Here is a 20,767-nt window from a genome sequence, read left to right as displayed (position 1 = left end):
TTTTCACTTCTGAATCCGTTTTATGCTTCGTGATCGTCTAATGTTCATATGCATATGCGTTTGGGTCATATGTGTATTTTCGACATACCTTTATCTTCTCTGCTCACTGAACTTGGTCCATCCTGACTCAATCTTGTTCTTGGAGGGGGCTGGAACCTTTTGGATGAAACACATTGACTCCAAGACGATGATTGGTTTTCATATTTAGTTTTTATTTCACTTTCCAGGATGTCGCGCAGAAGAATAGAAAGTGAGTTTATTTGCTTGTGGTCTTAACATCTACATTAAGAGACACGTCACTCCCTCCCAAGAGGGGAGGAGAGACAACTATAAAGTCCAACCGCTCTGCTTCAATTCCAAGTTCCAACTCTTCGATGATCTCCAGCTAACCTGATCATGTGACTTACATGTAGATCCGATCAGCTTACCAAACCTTCTAGTTAACTTGTCCATGATATAGCTTTGTTATATTTTGAGAGGTTTTATAAATATTCATCATATCCATCTTTTGTCTAACTCTCCAGTTAGATAGATAGATAGGTAGATAGATCGAGATGGACAGATAGCTAAATCGATAGACAGATAATTTATTCTGTTCTACCTATTTCATAAGAGAGTGTAAGGAGTTAGACAATTGTGAAATTGCAAGCCCACAGAATAATTGAATAAAAAGATTAAAACGTAAAGCCCAACCGCTCTGCTTCAATCCAAGTTCCAACTCTCCTGATCTCCAGCTAACCTGATCATGTGACTCACACGTAGACCCGATCAGCTGACCAGACCTTCCGGTAAACTTGTCCATGATCTAGCTTTGTTATATTTTGACAGCTTTTATAAATATTTATCATATCCATCTCTTGTCTACCTCTCCAGTTAGATAGATAGATAGTTAAATACTACAAAGTTAGATAACTAGATCGATATAAGACAATTTATTCTGTTCTACCCATTTCACCTAGACCCTGACATATTTCACCTACACCCTGGACATATTCTATTTAAACCAGAGATGGGACTCTTACAGGTACAACTACTGAAAGTAATCAAAACTAAAACATAATTGAACACTCTTCAAAGCTCTCAAATTGGAGCCTTGACAGCCAATGTAGTTTTATATCAAACCAAACCCTGGGGGGGGGGGTCCGGAGAATGTGAAGCACATTCAAAATCAAACTAAATACTGGTGAGACGATCACCAAAGTAGTTACTCATATTATTAACCAGAGATAAAACAAAGACTGTTGGACATTTATTAGGAAAACTCAGTGGACAAGTCAGGCATAGAATAGAGTTTATTTTTTTGCTACATATATCTGGATTGCAGAAAGGATTATAAATTTTAATTATGATTTCATGGATGCTGTATTTTTTTTCGGGGTGGAGTGTCACCTACAAGAGATTTCTGCTAATAGTTCGGTCGTACGTTTTATTATAATACTCATTTTTTTTTTTTTTTTTTTTTACTTATGCTCATATTGTAACTGATTATAGAAAGATAAGAATAAATAAATAAATTAAATGTTTTATGATAACAAAAGTGGTTTTGTGTTAGGATGATTAATCAGAATCTGAATAGGAAAGATTTGGGCTTATCGGAAAAAATTAGTGCCTATTTTCCGATGCCAAAAACGATTCTTTTAACTGTCTTTTTTTATTTGATTTTGTTTAAAGCAAAATCTTCCACTGCTGGTAGTAATAACAAAATAATAAATATTTATTGATTTCAAGCTACCACTAAATCTAAAATGTACAGATCACCCCTTACAAATGTGTTTTTATGTTTGAGAAAATATCTGCACATTTAACAGGTTTTTTTTTTTTTTTTTTTTTTACTGTAATCGGGGAAAATAACAACTCCATAGATAAATATTCAGAGATTTATCAAGAATCAGAATCAGGAAATTTCGTATGAAATCGGTAAAAATATTGAAATCGTTCGATCACTAATTATTATACCATTTATTTATTTATTTTTATTTTTTTTTTACCTATGCTCATATTGTAACTGATCAGAGAAAGGCAAAAACAATCTCAGATAGATAAAAAAAAAAAAATGAAATGTAGACTCACCTTTTTGATTTTAGCCTCTTTGATTTTCTCAAGTGCGATGCGTATTTTCTCAGCCTGGAGCCTTGCTTTCTGTTCCTCCTAAAATAGAAAAAAATATTGTGTAAAAATTCTTCCTTAACGAAAAAAAAAAAAAAAAAAAAAAAAAAAAAAAAAAAGGAAAAAAAAGGAAAAAAAAAGAAAAAAAAGGAAAAAAAAAGAAAAAAAATCATCAAACAAAATTCAATTTATTCTTCATCCGCATTCTTCTAAAAAAATAAATAAATATATATATATATATATATATATATATATATATATAAAATAAAAATACCACAGTAAACTTTTATTTATATATCAGAACACGGATATTCTTAATTTGTGCATATCTTGTGATAAGGTTTCTTAGTTCAATTACAGTTTAACTCTGTCGAAGCAAAAAAAAAAAAAAAAAAAAAGAAAAAAAAAAGAAAAAAAATTTTTTTTTTTTTTTTTTGCAATGCATAAATGCGATTAAGTCAAAACACGCCATTTCAAATTAATTCGATAGTACACAATAGAAAAACCCTATCGTTTTTATATGTTATACTAGCAGGCCGCCCGTAAAATATGCATAAGTATTATATTTTAATTAATGCAGATTTCTTATTAATTATATACAGGAATACCGTAGTTATTAAACGGGACGTTAAATTCCTTTAAAAAAATTTAAAAAAAAAAAAAAAAAAAAAAAAAAAAATGAAGTTAAAAAAAACAAAAAAAAAACGGAAAGAAACTGCGACATATACGAGTATTATTGTTTTTCTAAACAATTCACTTTTTATTTAATTGGAATTCATTGAGATGAGCATTATTTATTAATTTTATTTATTGCGGACTATTATCATCCTCTTTTATTAGTGATTCCGCAACGTTTCGGCCAACTATTCCTCTGGTCTTCATCAGGATAGAAACTTTGAATCTCCTGACTGCAATTACTGCCTTCTGTCGCGGTTACTACCTGACGAAGGCCAGAGGAATAGTTGGCCGAAACGTCGTGAAACAACTAATAAAAGATTAGGATAATTGTCTGCAATAAATAAAATTAGTTTTTTTTTTTACAAGGTAGTCACCACTTATCAAGGCCCGGAAGCCACTCAGGGATAAGGGTTATTGTAAGTACAGTACGTTAGTGTGGATATTTAAAATGTCTATTTAAGGGGGGCGGTTCATCAGGAATTTGTTTACGTTGGACTTGAAGACATCCAAGTTGCAGTCAGCAGGGAAGCAGGCAGACGGAACAGAGTTCCACAGGCGTGCAGTTCTAAGAAAGAAGCTTTGTTAATGGAATCTACGTTTTGATTTAGGCATGGATAACGAGTGGGGAAAGTTTTTGACAGTAGATTCAGCTAGACGGGTGTTTTTTGTAAAAGATTGGCGAGGGGGGGGGACCAGAGATTGGAGTTCAGACGAGCACCTGCCATTGAAATAACGATAAAACAAAGATAGGCTTGCAACGTCTCTTCTGTGGGAGAGAGGTTGCAGGGAAGAGAAAAGGGCATCCCCCACTAAGCCACAAAGTCTATTTTGTACTCTGTCAAGGCAGGATAGGCTGTTTTTAGCAGCTCCTGCCCAGATATGGCAGCAGTATTCCATCCTTGGACGTACTTGGCTTTTTTTTGTAAGTAAAAAAAAAAAACAAAAATACTCGAGGTGAGATCGAAACCAAAACCTAAAGACAGTGAGTCAAGTATGATAACCATCAGACGAGCTTGCTATGATTTTTAAAAAGTGTTTTCAAACCTACCTATTCTTAACATAAGGAAGCTGTTATGTTTCACGACTGTGCATGATAGTTGATAATTCGAATTATTAGGACTACTAGTCTCACCTTAAATATTATTCTGTGGAGTAGAAGTTAGTGTTCCCAACAGCAGAGCTGAGAGGTAAAAGATGATGAAATATGTACGACATGAAAAGAAACTGGAATCTCAGGAAGATCTCCATCATTCTAGTTATAATAGGAACAACTGGATTCATGAAAAGAATTTCTAAAAACTACTTGGCAAATATACCCGATGGACCCAGTTCAAGAGAGATACAAACAATTCCACTTAAAGGGAGAGTAAGAATCTTAAAAAGATCTCTCGGTCAGAATGTGTGAGATATCTGGCGGATATTTAGCATTCGGTAGGATGTCCAATCTTGAGTTAGAACAAAATGAAAAAGAAAATTGACAAAAAAAAAAAAAAAACAGTGGAAAACTGTCCTGTTTAGAGAATTAATTTTACTTGTCCTGGGACGGGTATTCTTCTATAATATAAATCTCAACTGTTTGTTTAAATGTATGTATGTATGTATGTATGTATGTATGTTTTAAGGATTAAAAACAAGACTTTCCAAAGGGCGAATGAACCCTTTTTCGGGGTCAACGGCCAACTGGAACTGTGTGTTTGTGTGTATGTATGTGTGTGTTGGGGTGGAGAGGGCTCCCGTAAGCCGTGGTGAAGGCAACCTTTCTAGGAAAAGCAAATCTTTGATTTAAAAAACCATAAAGCGGGAGACCAGTGCTCGCATTAAGCTGGTCTGCAGTTTAACTTGTTGCTGGCTATCTTGCTCTTGCTTGTTGCTGAATCTCAACATTTTGAACAGAGAGAGAGAGAGAGAGAGAGACTTAGCTGTCGTACAAAGCTAAGACTCTGTAACATCATCTTTGTATAGATACTCCCTAAGGCATTTGTTTATAAAAATGGTCCTGTGACGATGAAAAAGTTCTGATGCATGGAGGCTTGAAATGCTGGAAGCATGTAATAATTGATCTCAATGACCGTCTTCGGTGTCATGCCTGCTTGAGCGTGTGAATTGACTGGTAGGAATAAAAAAAACAAAAAAAATCATTTTTGAGCGCATGGACTTTAAGTGTCTGAGGGAGTGGCACTCGTCTGACAAGACGTTGCAATCATCATCATGCATGTATGTATGCCTAAAACTTTCGACAGGTGACAGATTTTTTTTTTTTTTTTTTTCACAAGATAGGTATCATTTTGAAGCTTGGCATCTCGGATGACAAATATAAAAAATTGGCCCAAAACATTAATTCCTTTACCTTCAATTGGGCAGTTTTCTACAAGAAGGGGTCGATTTTTTGCCAGCCATTTTTGCAAGTCATCGTATTGGTTGGTTTGACTTTGCCTAATTTTAACGTTCCGAACTCCGGGTCATGTCATAGAGCATCGGTAAGACGTCAGATTTTCTTTGACTTTGTTTTTCACCTTCACGTCACAGGTTTGAGCCCGCCTGCCTACTACCACTTTTTTGTTTTTGCTCAACACACACCTCCAAACACCTAGCCAACACCGGGCACCCCGGCTAGTATATAAATAATGGATGAGGTAAAAAAAAAAAAAAAAAAAAAAAAACACGTAATTCACACCAACTTTAACTATGTAATTGACTAACTAGAGAGTTCGGACCTAATTGGATTCGTTTACACAATAATACCATCGGTATACGCCCTTCTTCGGGAATAGGTTAGACAACCATTTTGATTAGAATCTAGCATTAAATTACCCAAAAGTTATTCATATGCCAAACAGGAAAAATAAAATTATTACTTATCATAGAACCTTTGAAAAATTTATTTGTTTAAAAAAAATATACATTCCTCGAAACAAATTAGGCAAAAAGCCTTTCACTTAGGATGTCAGCAACCTTCATGTGGTTCCTCCCGTCAGTATCCGACGTCTTTCTAGAAATAACTGACTAGGAAAATATCAGGAAAACCAATTCCAACAATAGAATCTTCGGATTCATACAACATGATGATGGTCAAGTTCGGTACGTTTATGTATTTGTATGCACAGAATTCTTCCTAAACTAATTAACAGATCATTATGAATTTGGAACAAAGCTGTTGGTTTTAGGAGTTAAATTTCAGATCGAAAATTGATCAATACCACGTTTTAAAGGATATGTCCTAATTTGTTATATTATAAGCAATTTTAAGAGTATGTGGTATGATCGGAGGATTTTTTTTTTGATGAAGAAAGATGTTTTTATAATTTAGTTTTACACAAAAGAGATAAAAAGTGGATGGAACCCCACTGTTAAAATTCAGACATTTTCGATTTTTGCGAAAATTTTAACAATATCCATTAGGCATGAATTAATAAATACTCCTTGTTGCAATATTTTTGACATAACTAGAGTGTATGATTAAAGAAAATTGGAAGGTTCTACTTATAGACACTGATGATAGGAACTAGCCAATCAAATGAGGCCACGTTCTGCTAGCAACCAATCATGTTGCATAAAAATACTGGATCTTTAAGAATTCACAAACATAATTTTTATGTCCACACGAGAAAAGATCTTTGCTCTTTGCCTGCATAATTTGAAAGTTCAAGACTTATACAGATCAGCTACACACTGAAAACTATTTTTAATTCCCAGGACTACTTACATGATGTGTTATTTTCTTATTGGAATCCTTTGAGATGCATAATTGGTACATTTATTTGCGGACTGTTATCCTCATCTTTATAGTTGTTTCATAACATTCGGAGCCTGTAACGCAGTAGATAGAGGCGTTGAATTTCTACGATTCCGGGCGAGCAGATAGATAGCTGAAGATAGTAGCTTCAATCCTACCCAAAGCCAACCAGAATATTAGTTGGCCAAAACGTATTGAGACGACAACAACTATGGAAGGCAGTAATTACTGAGGATAAAGTCGCGGTTAACCACTTGACGAAGGCCAGAGGAATAGTTGGCCGAAACGTTGTGAAACAACAACTATGAAGATGAAGATAATAGTCCGCAAATAAATAAATATTTCAGATTTACATTAAATTTGATCCATAGTTATTAGCCACCAATTAAACAAGATGCGGACAAAGACAATATATGAACGATCGAAACATGCGCAGTGAATACAGACAAAATTTCATACATTTATCCAATGCAAAAAGCACAATATCTCTTGTAAACGAGTCACTGAACACAAGTTGCTACTTTTGTTTAATCATTAGCTGGCAAGTTGGAAGTGTAATACAATGACAGATAAAAAGGCAGCGTTTACCAATAATCTAACAAATATGTGTTTGAAGGCTATATCAATGCGGTTCATGGGAAACACCATGGACACGAGTTAATATATAAAAGAATAATGGCGAAATTATAAGGAATTTTCAATAATTTTCGATTAAATTACGTTTATTTACCAACATAATGTGTCACATAAGATGGTAGGTGTTGATGTCCCTAATTTTCGAGAGTAGTAGCTCTTCCCCAGAAGAGGGGAAAAAAAAAAAAGAAAAACATTATGTTGGTAAATACACGTTTCATATATATATATATATATATATATATATATATATATATATATATATAAATTTAATATCCAACATTCAGTCAATATTTATAATTTATTTTATATCTAAAATTTACTTCATATCTAAAATTCATTTCACATCTATCATTTTTTCAATATTTGTAATTTTTTTTCAACATTCATAATTTTTTCAATATCTGTGATTTTTTTTTCAATATCTATAATTTTTTCAATATCTATAATTAAAACAAATTTAATTTCTCAGATGGCTTATTGAAAACATCTTTACCTTCATTGTCTCCATAGATTCCAACACGATACACAAAATAAAGACTCATCATAACAGTAAATGACTGCCATGCGTGGTAAAGAGCAACATCCTTAATGGGATGAGGGTTAGCATTGGGGTTAACCTGTTAATATGCACGTGCAGAGATAGGACATTGCATCTTCATCCAAAAGAAAACAAAAAAAAAACGTTTTTAACAACATGATTGTGTAGTGATCAAGTTAGTGGAGAACCATAAACATTTTCAAACGTTCCAAATCAAAATGCTATTAGAGTAGAAAATTTCCTGGCATCTGGGATGAGGGGGGAAACTTTACAGAGAAGGGGTGGGATTTTGTTGCTGCTAATCTGGTTTATTATGAGTATTTATGCTGAATTGATACAAGTGCAGTCAGTTCAGTGGAGCACATTCCATAGGAGCACCTGCAAAACAAGCAGAATGATGCAACATTGCAGTGATGGGACAGGGGCTGGTGTTTGATAGGCAGTGTAACACCTGTTAGATTAGGGATTCTTTTGTTGTTACCGTATCTAAGAATAAAAGACCGGTGGCTAGTACACCAGCCCACATGTGACAGCTATGCTCCGATTGCAATCATAGACAAATTGTTATAGGTGAATTTACATAAAATCACAAGAAATGCATCAAACTAATAAAACATACAATAACAATTTCAGAATTGACTCAGAAATAACAAAATTGATTCTCTTCGGAAAGGCATTCAGAAATTGGATTAGTTGGGCATAAAAGCATGGCAAAATAAATTATATATATATATATATATATATATATATATATATATATATATATACATACATATATATGTATGTGTGTGTATATATATATATATACATACATACATATATGTATATATTATGTATGTATATATATGTATATACATACATATATATGTATATATATGTATATACATACATGCATACATATACATATATACATATATATACATACATACACATACATACATATACACATACATATATATATACATATATATATACATACATATATATATACATACATACATACATACACACATATATATATATACATACACACATATACATACATATACACATACATATATATATACATACATATATACATACATACACACATATATACATACACACACATATATACATACACACACATATATATACATACACACACATATATATATACATACACACACACACATATATATATATACATACATAAATACATACATAATAGAGAAAGGTTGTTTGCTTGAGGCATTGCTGATAAATAGATATGGAGGAGTATAAGAAGGCTAAAGCAATGCAGGGAACCGGCTGTTTGATTGGCGTGACATATGAACAAAAATGGACAAACGAAAGAAGGTCTTATCTGTTTTTGTTATTGTTTTAACTTCATATACATCCATTTCTGCTTTACGATATTTCAATGTTTTCTTTGTTCCCTTTTCTTTTGAAAAAGAGATGATATTCTCGTAATATTAACACCTCCACCATCCCGGTTAAATCAAACAGTAAGTTCATATTTACTGATTTTTATTGTGATTATCTTGAAAAATAAATGAATATACGAAGTTAAATAAGATAAAACAAATGATACCTTCTTTCGTTTGTCAATTTTTGTTCATAGGTCACACCAATACAACAAACTGTTCCCAGCGCTGCTGCTGATGATCAACAGGATAAAGAAAATCTGATTAATTTAAAGGGACGTCTCAACAAGTATTTTTTTACATTAGACTTTAAAACCAACCACGTTGAAGTCTGTGGGGAAGCAGTCCATTTTCACTATTTTAATTAATGATTAGTAACACACTTTGGATGTTTGATTTCACAAAATCAAACAGATAAACATAGTGGCCATTAAACACTTCAACAAAAAAGACCATAGAACTGGTCGAACTAGATCACATGAGGACACGGCTAGTAAGTATTTAACAAAACTATACTTGAGTCGACAATGTGGTAGTTAGTTAGGAAGCAACTATGTAGTTTTGTTTTATACAGATATGGATATATATTTCAAGTTTGCTGTGTTTGAACTTTCCACTAAGGATGGAGTGGATACTGTCTTGCTACACAAGTCACGTTGTCATATTTATTTATGTATAAATTCATTTATGAGCACATCATCATTGCTGTAAAAGACTGTGTATACCAGAGTCACGTTGACACACTGGTTCCCCTTAGACCACCAACCTGGTCAGTACTAAAATGGGTGACCATTTGGATATTACAGGTGCTCTCCGCTTATTTCGGCATTTTTTTCAGTCATTCTGAACTTCACCTTGCTGCTAGAGTCAAGCAGTACCGATTCTGGAAAGGTGCGGTTGGGATTTGCACAATCTTTGCCTCACAATTACACACCCAGCTACCCTTGCTGAGGGTATGCATTGTCTTTCGAGACTAAATCGGATGGAAGGATTCTGAAAAGAAACTATCCATGAATATTCCATTTGGTTTAAGGATAATCTCCAAAAATACCGTTAGGGCTTACAACATGGCCGCCAGAAGAGTCAATAAAAAACTGCGAATAAAATATATAAAACTCGTAATTTCTGTTTTTAAAGTGGGTTGTCAATTTTCTTTATGAAATATACTTCCAAAATAAACTATTACAGTCGTTTAAAACATAATAGAAGTATTATTTTTTATTTTTTAAAAACAATGTTTACAAAATGTCTACGAACGTGCGTAGACATTTTGTAAACATTGTTTTTAAAAAATAATACTTCTATTATGTTTTAAACGACTGTAATAGTTTATTTTGGAAGTATATTTCATAAAGAAAATTGACAACCCACTTTAAAAACAGAAATTACGAGTTTTATATATTTTATTCGCAGTTTTTTGTTGACTCTTCTGGCGGCCATGTTGTAAGCCCTAACGGTATTTTTGGAGATTACCGGTTTAAGGTACACAGAAGACATCCACTAGAGCACCCCCACGCCCCATCGTGTTCCATTTTGTAATATTTTCTCTGAAAAAATAGCAGCTTTGTTTTCTAGGTTTATTATACCTGAACAATGCATACATTTTACGGAAACGACAAAGAACCGAAAGTATTTGTGAGACATATCAAGCATTCATTAATAGTTTTGATTTTGAAACTAAAAAATTATTAGGAATAAATAAATAAATAAATAAGTAAAAATGTATAATCAAGCAAAAGTTTTTGTTGTGTTTAACAATGTTTGCTTAAATGAAAGAATACTGCCTAAACACACAACACACACACACACCAAAAAAGTTTATTCAAATACAATAGATTACTGTGTTCATTGGGCATACATCTAGTCATCCTAGAATCAGGAAATATTTTGGCTCATTCTATTCCAAATACAATCATCAAATCCTATTTAAAGTAAAACGTGGAAAACCAGAAGACATTTTGTTTTAAACGGAACTGATGAGTAAAAATAAGCTGTCATTTTTCACAATTCCAACATAACCAAATGGATAAACCTCTAGTGGACACAATATATAGTACTTAAATAAAATTATATATATATATATATATATATATATATATATATATATATATATATATATATATATATATATACAGGGTACCCACAAAGTCTGGCTGCATAATCTACAGTTGTCCACAAAATCTGGCTGTATAATCTACAGGGTTCTCACAAAGTCTGGCTGTATAATCTACAGGGTGTCCACAAAGTTTGGCTACATTATGTAGTTAGACTTTGTGGACACCCTGTATATATATATATATATATATATATATATATATATATATATATATAACAAATAAATGACAAAAGTCAATACTTCAAATTTAATGATGTTGACCATTTTACAATTTATTCCTTTAATTCAGTTGACACAATTCTTGAGAGTAACTGTTTCATAGCGCAAAATCATTCATTGAATTATTATATAAATTAATGAATCTATTCTGCTCTTATAACTTATCAGAAGTACCAATTTTTCACAATTCCAACATAACCAAATGAATAAAACTCCAGTGTCTTCAATGGAAACAATAATGCAGAGTACTTAAATATAATTATTTATATATATATATATATATATATATATATATATATATATATACATACATGTAGAAATATATTTTCTTATGATATATACCAATCCTTATTTAAGAAGTTCAATGTAATTACAGAGCAATATAGTGAATAAATGACAAAACAATATTCCAAAATTAATGATGTTGACCATCTTATAATTTATTCCTTTAATTCAGTTGACATTTACAATTTCTTGACAGTATCTGTTTCGTAGTGCAAAATCAATCACTTAATTATTATATCAATCAGTGAACCTATTATGCCCTTAACTTATCAGAAGAAATAGCAACAATCAATCCATCAAAAGGAAATAAAGTATGATTTGATATGATTAAAATCCGAAAATTGGATACAGATACTGTCAAGAAAAATGGCAACTGAATTATAGGAATAAATTATAAAATGGTCAACATCATGAATTTTGGAATATAGTCTTTTGTCATTTATTCACTATATATATATATATATATATATATATATATATATATATATATATATATATATATAACAAATAAATGACAAAGTCTATTTTCCAAATTTCATGATATTGACCATCTTACAATGTATTCTTTTAATTCAGTTGACATTTACAATTCTTGAGAATAATTGCTTCATAGCACAAAATCATTCATTTAATTATTATATCAATCAATGAATCTATTTTGCCCTTAACTCATCAGAAAAAATAGCAACTATCAATCCACCAAAAAATAAAATAAAATGCATTTGGGCATAAATACAAAATCCGAAAATGGAAAGAGAAGTTGGAATTACCTTCTCTTTTTACTTGCATTATGTCATTTTTAGCTTAGAAAAAATTTGTCATTTATTTGTTATATGCTCTGTATGAGCTTCAAAAATTAAGGATTTCTATAAATAAAAAGTGGAATATAATTGAAAAAATAATATTTTCATATATATATATATATATATATATATATATATATATATATATATATATATTTTATATATAATAATTATTGTAGTAAATAATTATGTTAGCCTCTCCTTTAAGAAACTCGTTTCTTATCGTTGAGCACTTTACAGTTGAAATAAAGTCTGTCAATTTAGCTCGAATGCACAGATCATCATATAATGATTAGATCACTCTGACAGACGTTAAAAACATTTAAAAATAAATTTTTAAATTTCAACAATATTTTTCGTCGTTAACGGTGGCTGAATAAATTTGATCCTTGCTAATGGAGTCAGAGATGGCTTCGTTGCCGAGTTCGAATCTCTCGACCGGTGTTAATCATGACACCTTGCACTGATGATTCCCAGAAAGGATGAAACACTAGTGTCTGTAGGTATTTAAGAATTATTATAGTAAACATATATATATATATATATATATATATATATATATTTCTGTAGAAATATATTTTTTTATAATATATATCAATCCTTATTTAAGAAGCTCAATGTAATTACAGAGCAATATAGAGAATAAATGACAAAAAGTTATATTCCAAAATTCATGATGGTGACCATCTTATAATTTATTCCTTTAATTCAGTTGACTTATACAATTCTTGACAGTATCTGTTTCGTAGCGCAAAATCAATCACTTAATTATTATATCAATCAGTGAATCTGAGTTAAGGGTATAATAGATTCATTGATTGATATAATAATTAAGTGATTGATTTTGCACTACGAAACAGATACTGTCAAGAATTGTATAACTCAACTGAATTAAAGGAATAAATTATAAGATGGTCAACATCATGAATTTTGGAATATAACTTTTTGTCATTTATTCTCTCTCTTTCTCTCTCTCTCTCTATATATATATATATTCATTTATTCCAGGCAAAAATATCCAAAAATAAAAACCATTGAATTTCAACAAGGTTATTAAGAGTGCCCAATTAAAAGAGCAATGTATTATTTTACTCAATTTAGATAAAATAAATTATTATAAGTCGCTACAATAAATCTATTGTTTCAGTCTTAAAAGACATCGTCAGGCAAAAATATACATCTGTTTTTTTTTTGTTTATTTTTTTAACATTGTCCTGCTTTTTATTGAAAACAACCGAGAGCTTTTTTTTAGTATCCTTGCTGTTTTCTTAAGTGCAATTGTCTGGATCTCTTTTGCACTTGGTTCACAAGGAATATTAGTTAGGTAGGACTTCAGGTTCTTCTTCATAATCCCTGTGACACCTATAATAACTGGTATGATTGATATCTCCCTAAGATTCCAGTTTCTTTTCATATCATACATGAGACCTTGATATTTGGTCTGTTTCTCTCTTTAAGCTCTGTTCAGACCTCCATTATTAGGGACACTCACTTCAACCAAGGTTGCAACTTTCTCTGACTTGTGTGTATGTGTGTGTGTGTGTGTGTGTGTGTATTACTTTTTTTAAAATTTAAATTAAAACCAATTTGCTTGATACGAGATTTTTAATTCAACTTTATAATTTCTGTAAAATTGCCAATTAGAACATTAGAATTGTCTAATAGTCATTGAATTTAAACACTCGAGTTTGACTGGACAATGTGTGTGTGTGTGTGTTTTAAAAAGAAATGCAAGCAAAATGCAACAATGTGGAAAGTTGAAACAATAAAACGATAAAAAAAAAATCAGCAATTCTACAGAATTGGGACGAGATTTTTGAAAATCGTAAAACTGAATTTCACATGAAAACAATGGTATCTACGTATTCCTCATATTTTTAAAATGATTATATAAAAAAAATTACGAAAATTGATCAGTTAGAAAATTATTTATTAAAGAAAATAAAAAATAGAATTTGATGAAAACAATCGTAAAACATAAGAGTTCAACTGGGAGATAATTTTCCGTTTGAATTAAACAAAGATGGCGGCAATTTTCCACCTGCTAATATGATTAAAGTTGTTTTCTCAATAATTCAATAATATTCAGGTAATTCCAACTGCATAGTTTGGAAGCCACTATTGTAACTTATTAGAATTGACAAAAAAAATCAGTTGAAACCATTGTTTTTTATCTGAAAACTCCATTTATCGACTACAAAATCTCGTCCTAATAATGTAGAAGCACCAAAACATCTATAATTGAATTCTTTTGCAAATGTCTCTCTTTGCTAACATTTCACTATGTTTTTTTTTTTCAAGAGTATACACATGATTTTCAAATTCAGAGCTCTAGCATATGTGCACTGACTGCATGCATATATATATATTACACGCATGTGTACATAGTGATCCTCCCATCCCACCCAAAATGCCCAATCACGGAATCAATCCTATGCTTGACATGTCCACCAAGTTTCGGTCATGAATCTCCAACAGTTTTTATTTCATCACTTTTCACTTTGGTGATCATCTCATCAACAGGATGTTTGACCATGAATGGGCTTCACACAATCCGGACCTTACTCCTTCCCCACCCTCAGATTTTTATCAGTAAGGCTTATCTCAAAGATAATGTCTGTCAAAACAATGCACAGATTATTTTTTTTATTTAAAGCCAGGACAGGCCAAATAATAGCAATGTCAAGAGAGAAGTGCGTTAGAATTATTGATAATTTTGCACACAGTATCTAAGTGTGTTTATCATTGAATGCAATATAAAAAAAAAAAAAACTGTTGGATATTCATGATTTAAACTTGGACAAGTCACAACAGAAAAGACTGGTCATAGAGCAAAATGTTAGTAAATAGAGACACCAACAAAAGACTTTCAATATATATATATATATATATATATATATATATATATATATATATATATATATATATACAAAACATCAGAAGAAATTTCAGAATATTATTATAAAGAGATTAAAAAGAAGATTCCAAATGTTACAGCCAATGGTTTTCAGAGAGAAACACCGGTGCATCCAAATTCAGGGAGCCTCTAATTATATTTAAACTACTTTCCCTTTTCATACTTCTAAATACTAGGACTCATACTAGAGTCTTTGAGATACACAATCTAAGAGTTAGTTTCAACCATAACTAGCCATTGGTTACAGCTTTGGCTGATGAAATCTTTCTCAGGATATGAAGAATTAATGAAGAGGGCCAACTTTTATGAACAGTGAAAAATAAAGTATTTTACAAGCTTTGTATTTTTTCTTTTTTCAATTTAAACATTCTCAGAACCGATTTTCATGTAAATATTTTGGTTCCTGTCCAGAATTCCTCCTATTTAAAAAAAAAAAAAAAAAAAGAAAGAAAGAAAAATCTGTATGATGTAAGTCCTCATGACAAAACGAACATGTCATATTCCAAAAATTATGTAAATTGATTAAGTAGGGATTTTCTAACTAAGAAAATCAAATTTTATGAAGAATGGGGATGTTTCACTCCACCATCTTGAATAAACAAAGAGAGGTAACTAAATTTAAACATCTGAAAGTGTTTTTTTTTTTTTTAGCCTTGTAATGGCTATGGTTTACTATTAATCGCTTAAAGTTGTAAAAAGAAAAAAAAAATGATTTTCTATATGAAAAAATACTTGACCAATTTTTATGATTTTTGGAATATGATCATCTCGTTCTGTGGCAGGTATATATTTGATAAAGATATTTCATGTATTTATGTTTATTAATATAGAGGGAATTCTGGAAAATCACCAATATTTTTTTTTTTTTGTCATTTCCTTTTCAAATGTTATGAAAACATGAAGATAGAAAAATGTGAGAAAAAAAAAAAAAATGATTGGATGAAAAGGCAAATTTTCATGAACTTTCTTCTGAAAATTCCTCTGGAAATAACATTCCTATATTTTCACTATTCGTACATTTCTTTGATTCTGCGTGCCTTGAAGGAAGGGGCTTGTTCGCCGAAACGTCGGTTTTACAAGTCATTAAAGAAGACATAACAATTGGAATATTTTCTTTTTTAACAATAAACATATAAGGATGCTACACAACACACAAAAGAATATAATTAAACACAGGAACAAATAAAATTCACAAACACAAACACACACACACAAAGAGAGAGCAGATACAATTTTAAAATTTACAATTGATTCCACAGATTCAACTTTATACCGGAATTTTCTTATACTCCCCCTCCCCCACAATATATATATATATATATATATATATATATAAATGAAAATTACAATTGAATTTACCAAAATGATCCAAGATGGTAACATTAAAGTAAATTATAAATATTAAATAATTAATATTTATAAAATTATCTCAGCCAGATATAAAAGCTCGATAATACCAAATAGGAAATAGAGCTTATAATATGAGCAAACAGTTAATGAAATAGTTTGCTCATATATATATATATATATATATATATATATATATATATATATATATATATATATATATATATAAAATGGAATCTCTCTAAATGTTACCTAATAGTGTTCAATATATATAATCATTTTCATCATATGAATCCAACGGTACTATTGTTGGCATTGGTTTCCGCGATTTCTTTCTAGTCAAAATTATTTCTAGAAAGACACTAGTGATTACAAGATGGACCATGTGAAGGTTGCTAACATCCTAAACGAAAGTGATTTTTGTGGAACGAACTGGATTCAGACTTGGGATAGCCTGGTCGTCATTCCGTGTCATTGACCAATACATCATTCTCACCTCCCATATATATAAGTTTCGTGGTTAAATTTTAAATTCTGAAAATCAACATATAGAGACATATATTCGATTTAAGAATTTATTGTTTGACAAAAAGAATATATAGAAGGGGTCATTTTAATTTCCTTAATCCATGGATTTTCAACAATGGCTCATATCATCAGAGGCTGTATTAGTAGTTCCCTTCTCTAATATGCGTGTTTGCGTTATGATATGTATATATGTAATTGAGTGCACATGTGCATTAGTATAAGGATACGTGTGTATATAAGTCTGTATTTATGTATGCATGGTATGGATCAGTGTTTGTGCGTAACTGTATACTATGTATATGTATATGTGTATGTCTATATATGTATATGTACGTATGTATGTGTGTCTGTGGATATATATGTGCTTATATCTGCACTTATGTTTAGGTTTGACGGATGGATATACAAGTAATCATTATATAAATAGTTAAAATCAACCACGCTTGGGCGACCCCATACCCAGCCTCACATTTAAATCAATTCTCCCCATTATAAAAATAGCTAATTAACCACAGTATATAAAGCACTCACTCAAACATCAATTCCAACACAACAAACAACAAAACAAACTCATCCATAGGTCGCCTCCAAACAGAAATATATGCATTTTAAATAAAATTTAAACAAACTTAATTAAACCAGATCACACCACGACAACAAGGGTAATGAACTGATTTATCTCAACTAATCAAGTCACCTTTAAAGAAACACTCAAAATTAAAAGAACCCAACCTTAAACTCACTTAAATAAGTAACCCTCCAAACATTCCATATTTTCAGACCATGACTCGCCTCTATCTCCACCTCATCCACTCACCCATCCGCACAACAAAAACAGCACACTCACCCCTTATCACGCACACCGCCATTGAAAATCACAAGAATATTCATTTCCCATTTGAACTTAAAATCAAGAGGTCAACTCTTTTAAAGAATACTAAAATACAATTCCTCCCCGCCCCGAAAAAATTCCATTAAGAACCTGTATGCTCGCCCAATTTTAACCCCCCCTCTCTACTTCACCCCACTCTTCTCTTTCCCTCATCTAAAAGGCTTCCCTCACCCACTATCAACAAGAAAGCGAACCATCTTTCTACCGGTGCTCACACCAGAAGCAAGCCGTCCATCTTCAGGATTATATCATCTCCAGGATTATTTTGCTATTTTGCTACCTATACCATTGATTTCAAGGTCCATTGCAAACTCAGTGCTCAAATTCTATTACTCACGGAGATAATTACAATGGAATGGTATATCCACCCAATATCGGATACACTTTGTCAACACTGAGAAAGCATTTGGACTACATCAACCAACACACACTCAACGCAACAACGAATAAGGCTGCCCCGTATACTTTTCAAAAAATCAATAAGGAGCAATATGCTTTCGCTATATGGGCCTATTTTCTGCCCACCAGGATTCATAACCCCGAATGACATTGGACTCCTTCCGATAATGGATTACCCAGGTTGTATCAACTTCTCTTTTCGTATAATTTTTTCCATATAATTATCCACAACCACTCAAAAAACTATTTTCAATAATTGTGCTGAAAAGCAAAATTAGCAGATGAACATTTTGCTTCTGGGCTTGACCATTACTCCTGATCTTAAATGGAACACATACATCAAATCTGTTGCCAAAGCCGCTGGAAAAATGGTGGGATCTTTCTATCGATCCGGTAAATATCTCACTGCTGATGCTATTCTCTATCTATATAAGAGCCAGGTACGTCCAAGGATGGAATACTGTTGCCACATCTGGGCAGGAGCTGCTAGAAAGGACTTGTCCTGCCTTGATAGAGTTCAAAATAGACTTCGTAGCCTCGTAGGAGACGTCCTTTTCTCCTCCTTGCAACCTCTATCTCACAGAAGAGATGTTGCGAGTTTGTCTCTGTTGTATCGTTATTTTAATGGAAAGTGTTCGACTGAGCTTCAATCTATGGTCCCCCCTCGCCAAACTTTCACAAGAAACACTCGTCTAGCTGTAAACACTATCAATAATTCCTCCCACTCTTTATCTGTGCCTAAACCTAATCGTAGATTCCATGAACAAAGCTTCTTTCTTAGAACTGCACGCCTGCGGAATTGTCTTCCGTTTTCCTGCTTTCCGGCTGACTACAATATGGTTGTGTTCAAGTCTAAAGTAAATAATTTCTTGATGAGCCGTTCCATATAAGTTATCAAATTTACCAAATTTTCATTACTAATGATTACTATATTGTCCAATTTCTACTGTACACTCTTTAATCCTTATCCTTGAGTGGCCTCTGGGACTTGATAATGTGGTGATGCCTATGTAAAAAAAAAAAAAAAAAAAAAAAAAAAAAACGCATTTCATTTTCCTCTATTGTTGAAAATCCATGGATTAAGGAAATTAAAATAACCCCTTCTATATATTCCTTTTTTCAAACAATAAATTCTTAAATCGAATATATGTCTCTATATGTTGTTTTTTCAGAATTTAAAATTTAACCACAAAACTTATATATTGCTCTATTCTTAAATATTTTTTTCCTTTTTGGCTAGGATCACCTTGAAAGTATTACTTCAAGTAATATTTATCAGGATTTTTCATTTGAATTCTATCAGTGTCTTATCTCGCTTTTACTAATTTGATTTATTTGCTCTATCTGGTATATTGAGCAATTTTTATTTAGCTGGAATTGTCTTTATAAAAGTATTACAGCCAATAATATTTTGTAAGACCAATAATCACTGGATTTTCATACCAGTAGATGTATTGCATCACACTTTTCTGAAACATATATATATATATATATATATATATATATATATATATAGTAAGTTATAAAATATATATGGCAATTAAGCTATGATTCCTCAGGCATAAGCCTGAGGAATACTAGCGTGGATGAAATGCGGAATATTCTGTGTAGCTTAATCTCCATATATATTTTTATAACTTACTACCTAGCTCTACATACGTATTGAGTACTGTTGAAGTAAATACTTAAAGTTTACGCATAAATTTATACTTTCGTATATTAATTTATGTGATTAAATGAAGTAGTTATATATATATATATATATATATATATATATATATATATATATATATGAGAGTGAGAGAGCAGATACAATTTTGAAATTTACAATTCACTTCACGAATCAAACTTTGCATTGGAATTTCATCATACTCCCCCCCCCATCGAAAATGCAATTACCATAAGTTATATTTTTTTTTATAGAAACGTCATATACATTGAATAAAACTTAAAATCATATTAAAAACTCTTGCTTTAAGATGCTATAGATATGTGCTACGGTGTTACGCTAAAGCCTCAGTCTTGTTTAAATATGGTTTCATATTAATATTTATTGTAGATTTACACCGTCTGCTAAATCACAATTCCTAAGAAAAGAAAAAAAAAATAAATTATATTTTTAATAGCGTTTAAACTCTCGGAGTGGGGTGAGGGGTTGGAGAAA

General features: G+C 31.4%; 1 protein-coding gene across 5 annotated transcripts in view; it reads right to left on the bottom strand.

Moving 5' to 3' along the window:
• LOC145263799 (uncharacterized) overlaps nt 1–20,767 on the bottom strand; it is a 1,000,930-nt gene that overhangs the window by 60,311 nt on the left and 919,852 nt on the right. For all 5 annotated transcript variants that reach the window (XM_080120860.1, XM_080120861.1, XM_080120862.1 and 2 more), the window contains one exon: nt 2,071–2,148. In XM_080120860.1, the coding sequence (XP_079976986.1) occupies nt 2,071–2,148 (78 nt within the window). The remainder of the gene's footprint in view (nt 1–2,070; nt 2,149–20,767) is intronic.

Source organism: Euprymna scolopes, chromosome 39 (genome assembly GCF_053919585.1).
Source record: "Euprymna scolopes isolate OS-2025 chromosome 39, ASM5391958v1, whole genome shotgun sequence".
Classification (NCBI taxonomy): Eukaryota; Metazoa; Mollusca; class Cephalopoda; order Sepiida; family Sepiolidae; genus Euprymna; species Euprymna scolopes.
This window is presented reverse-complemented; position numbering and strand designations above follow the sequence as displayed.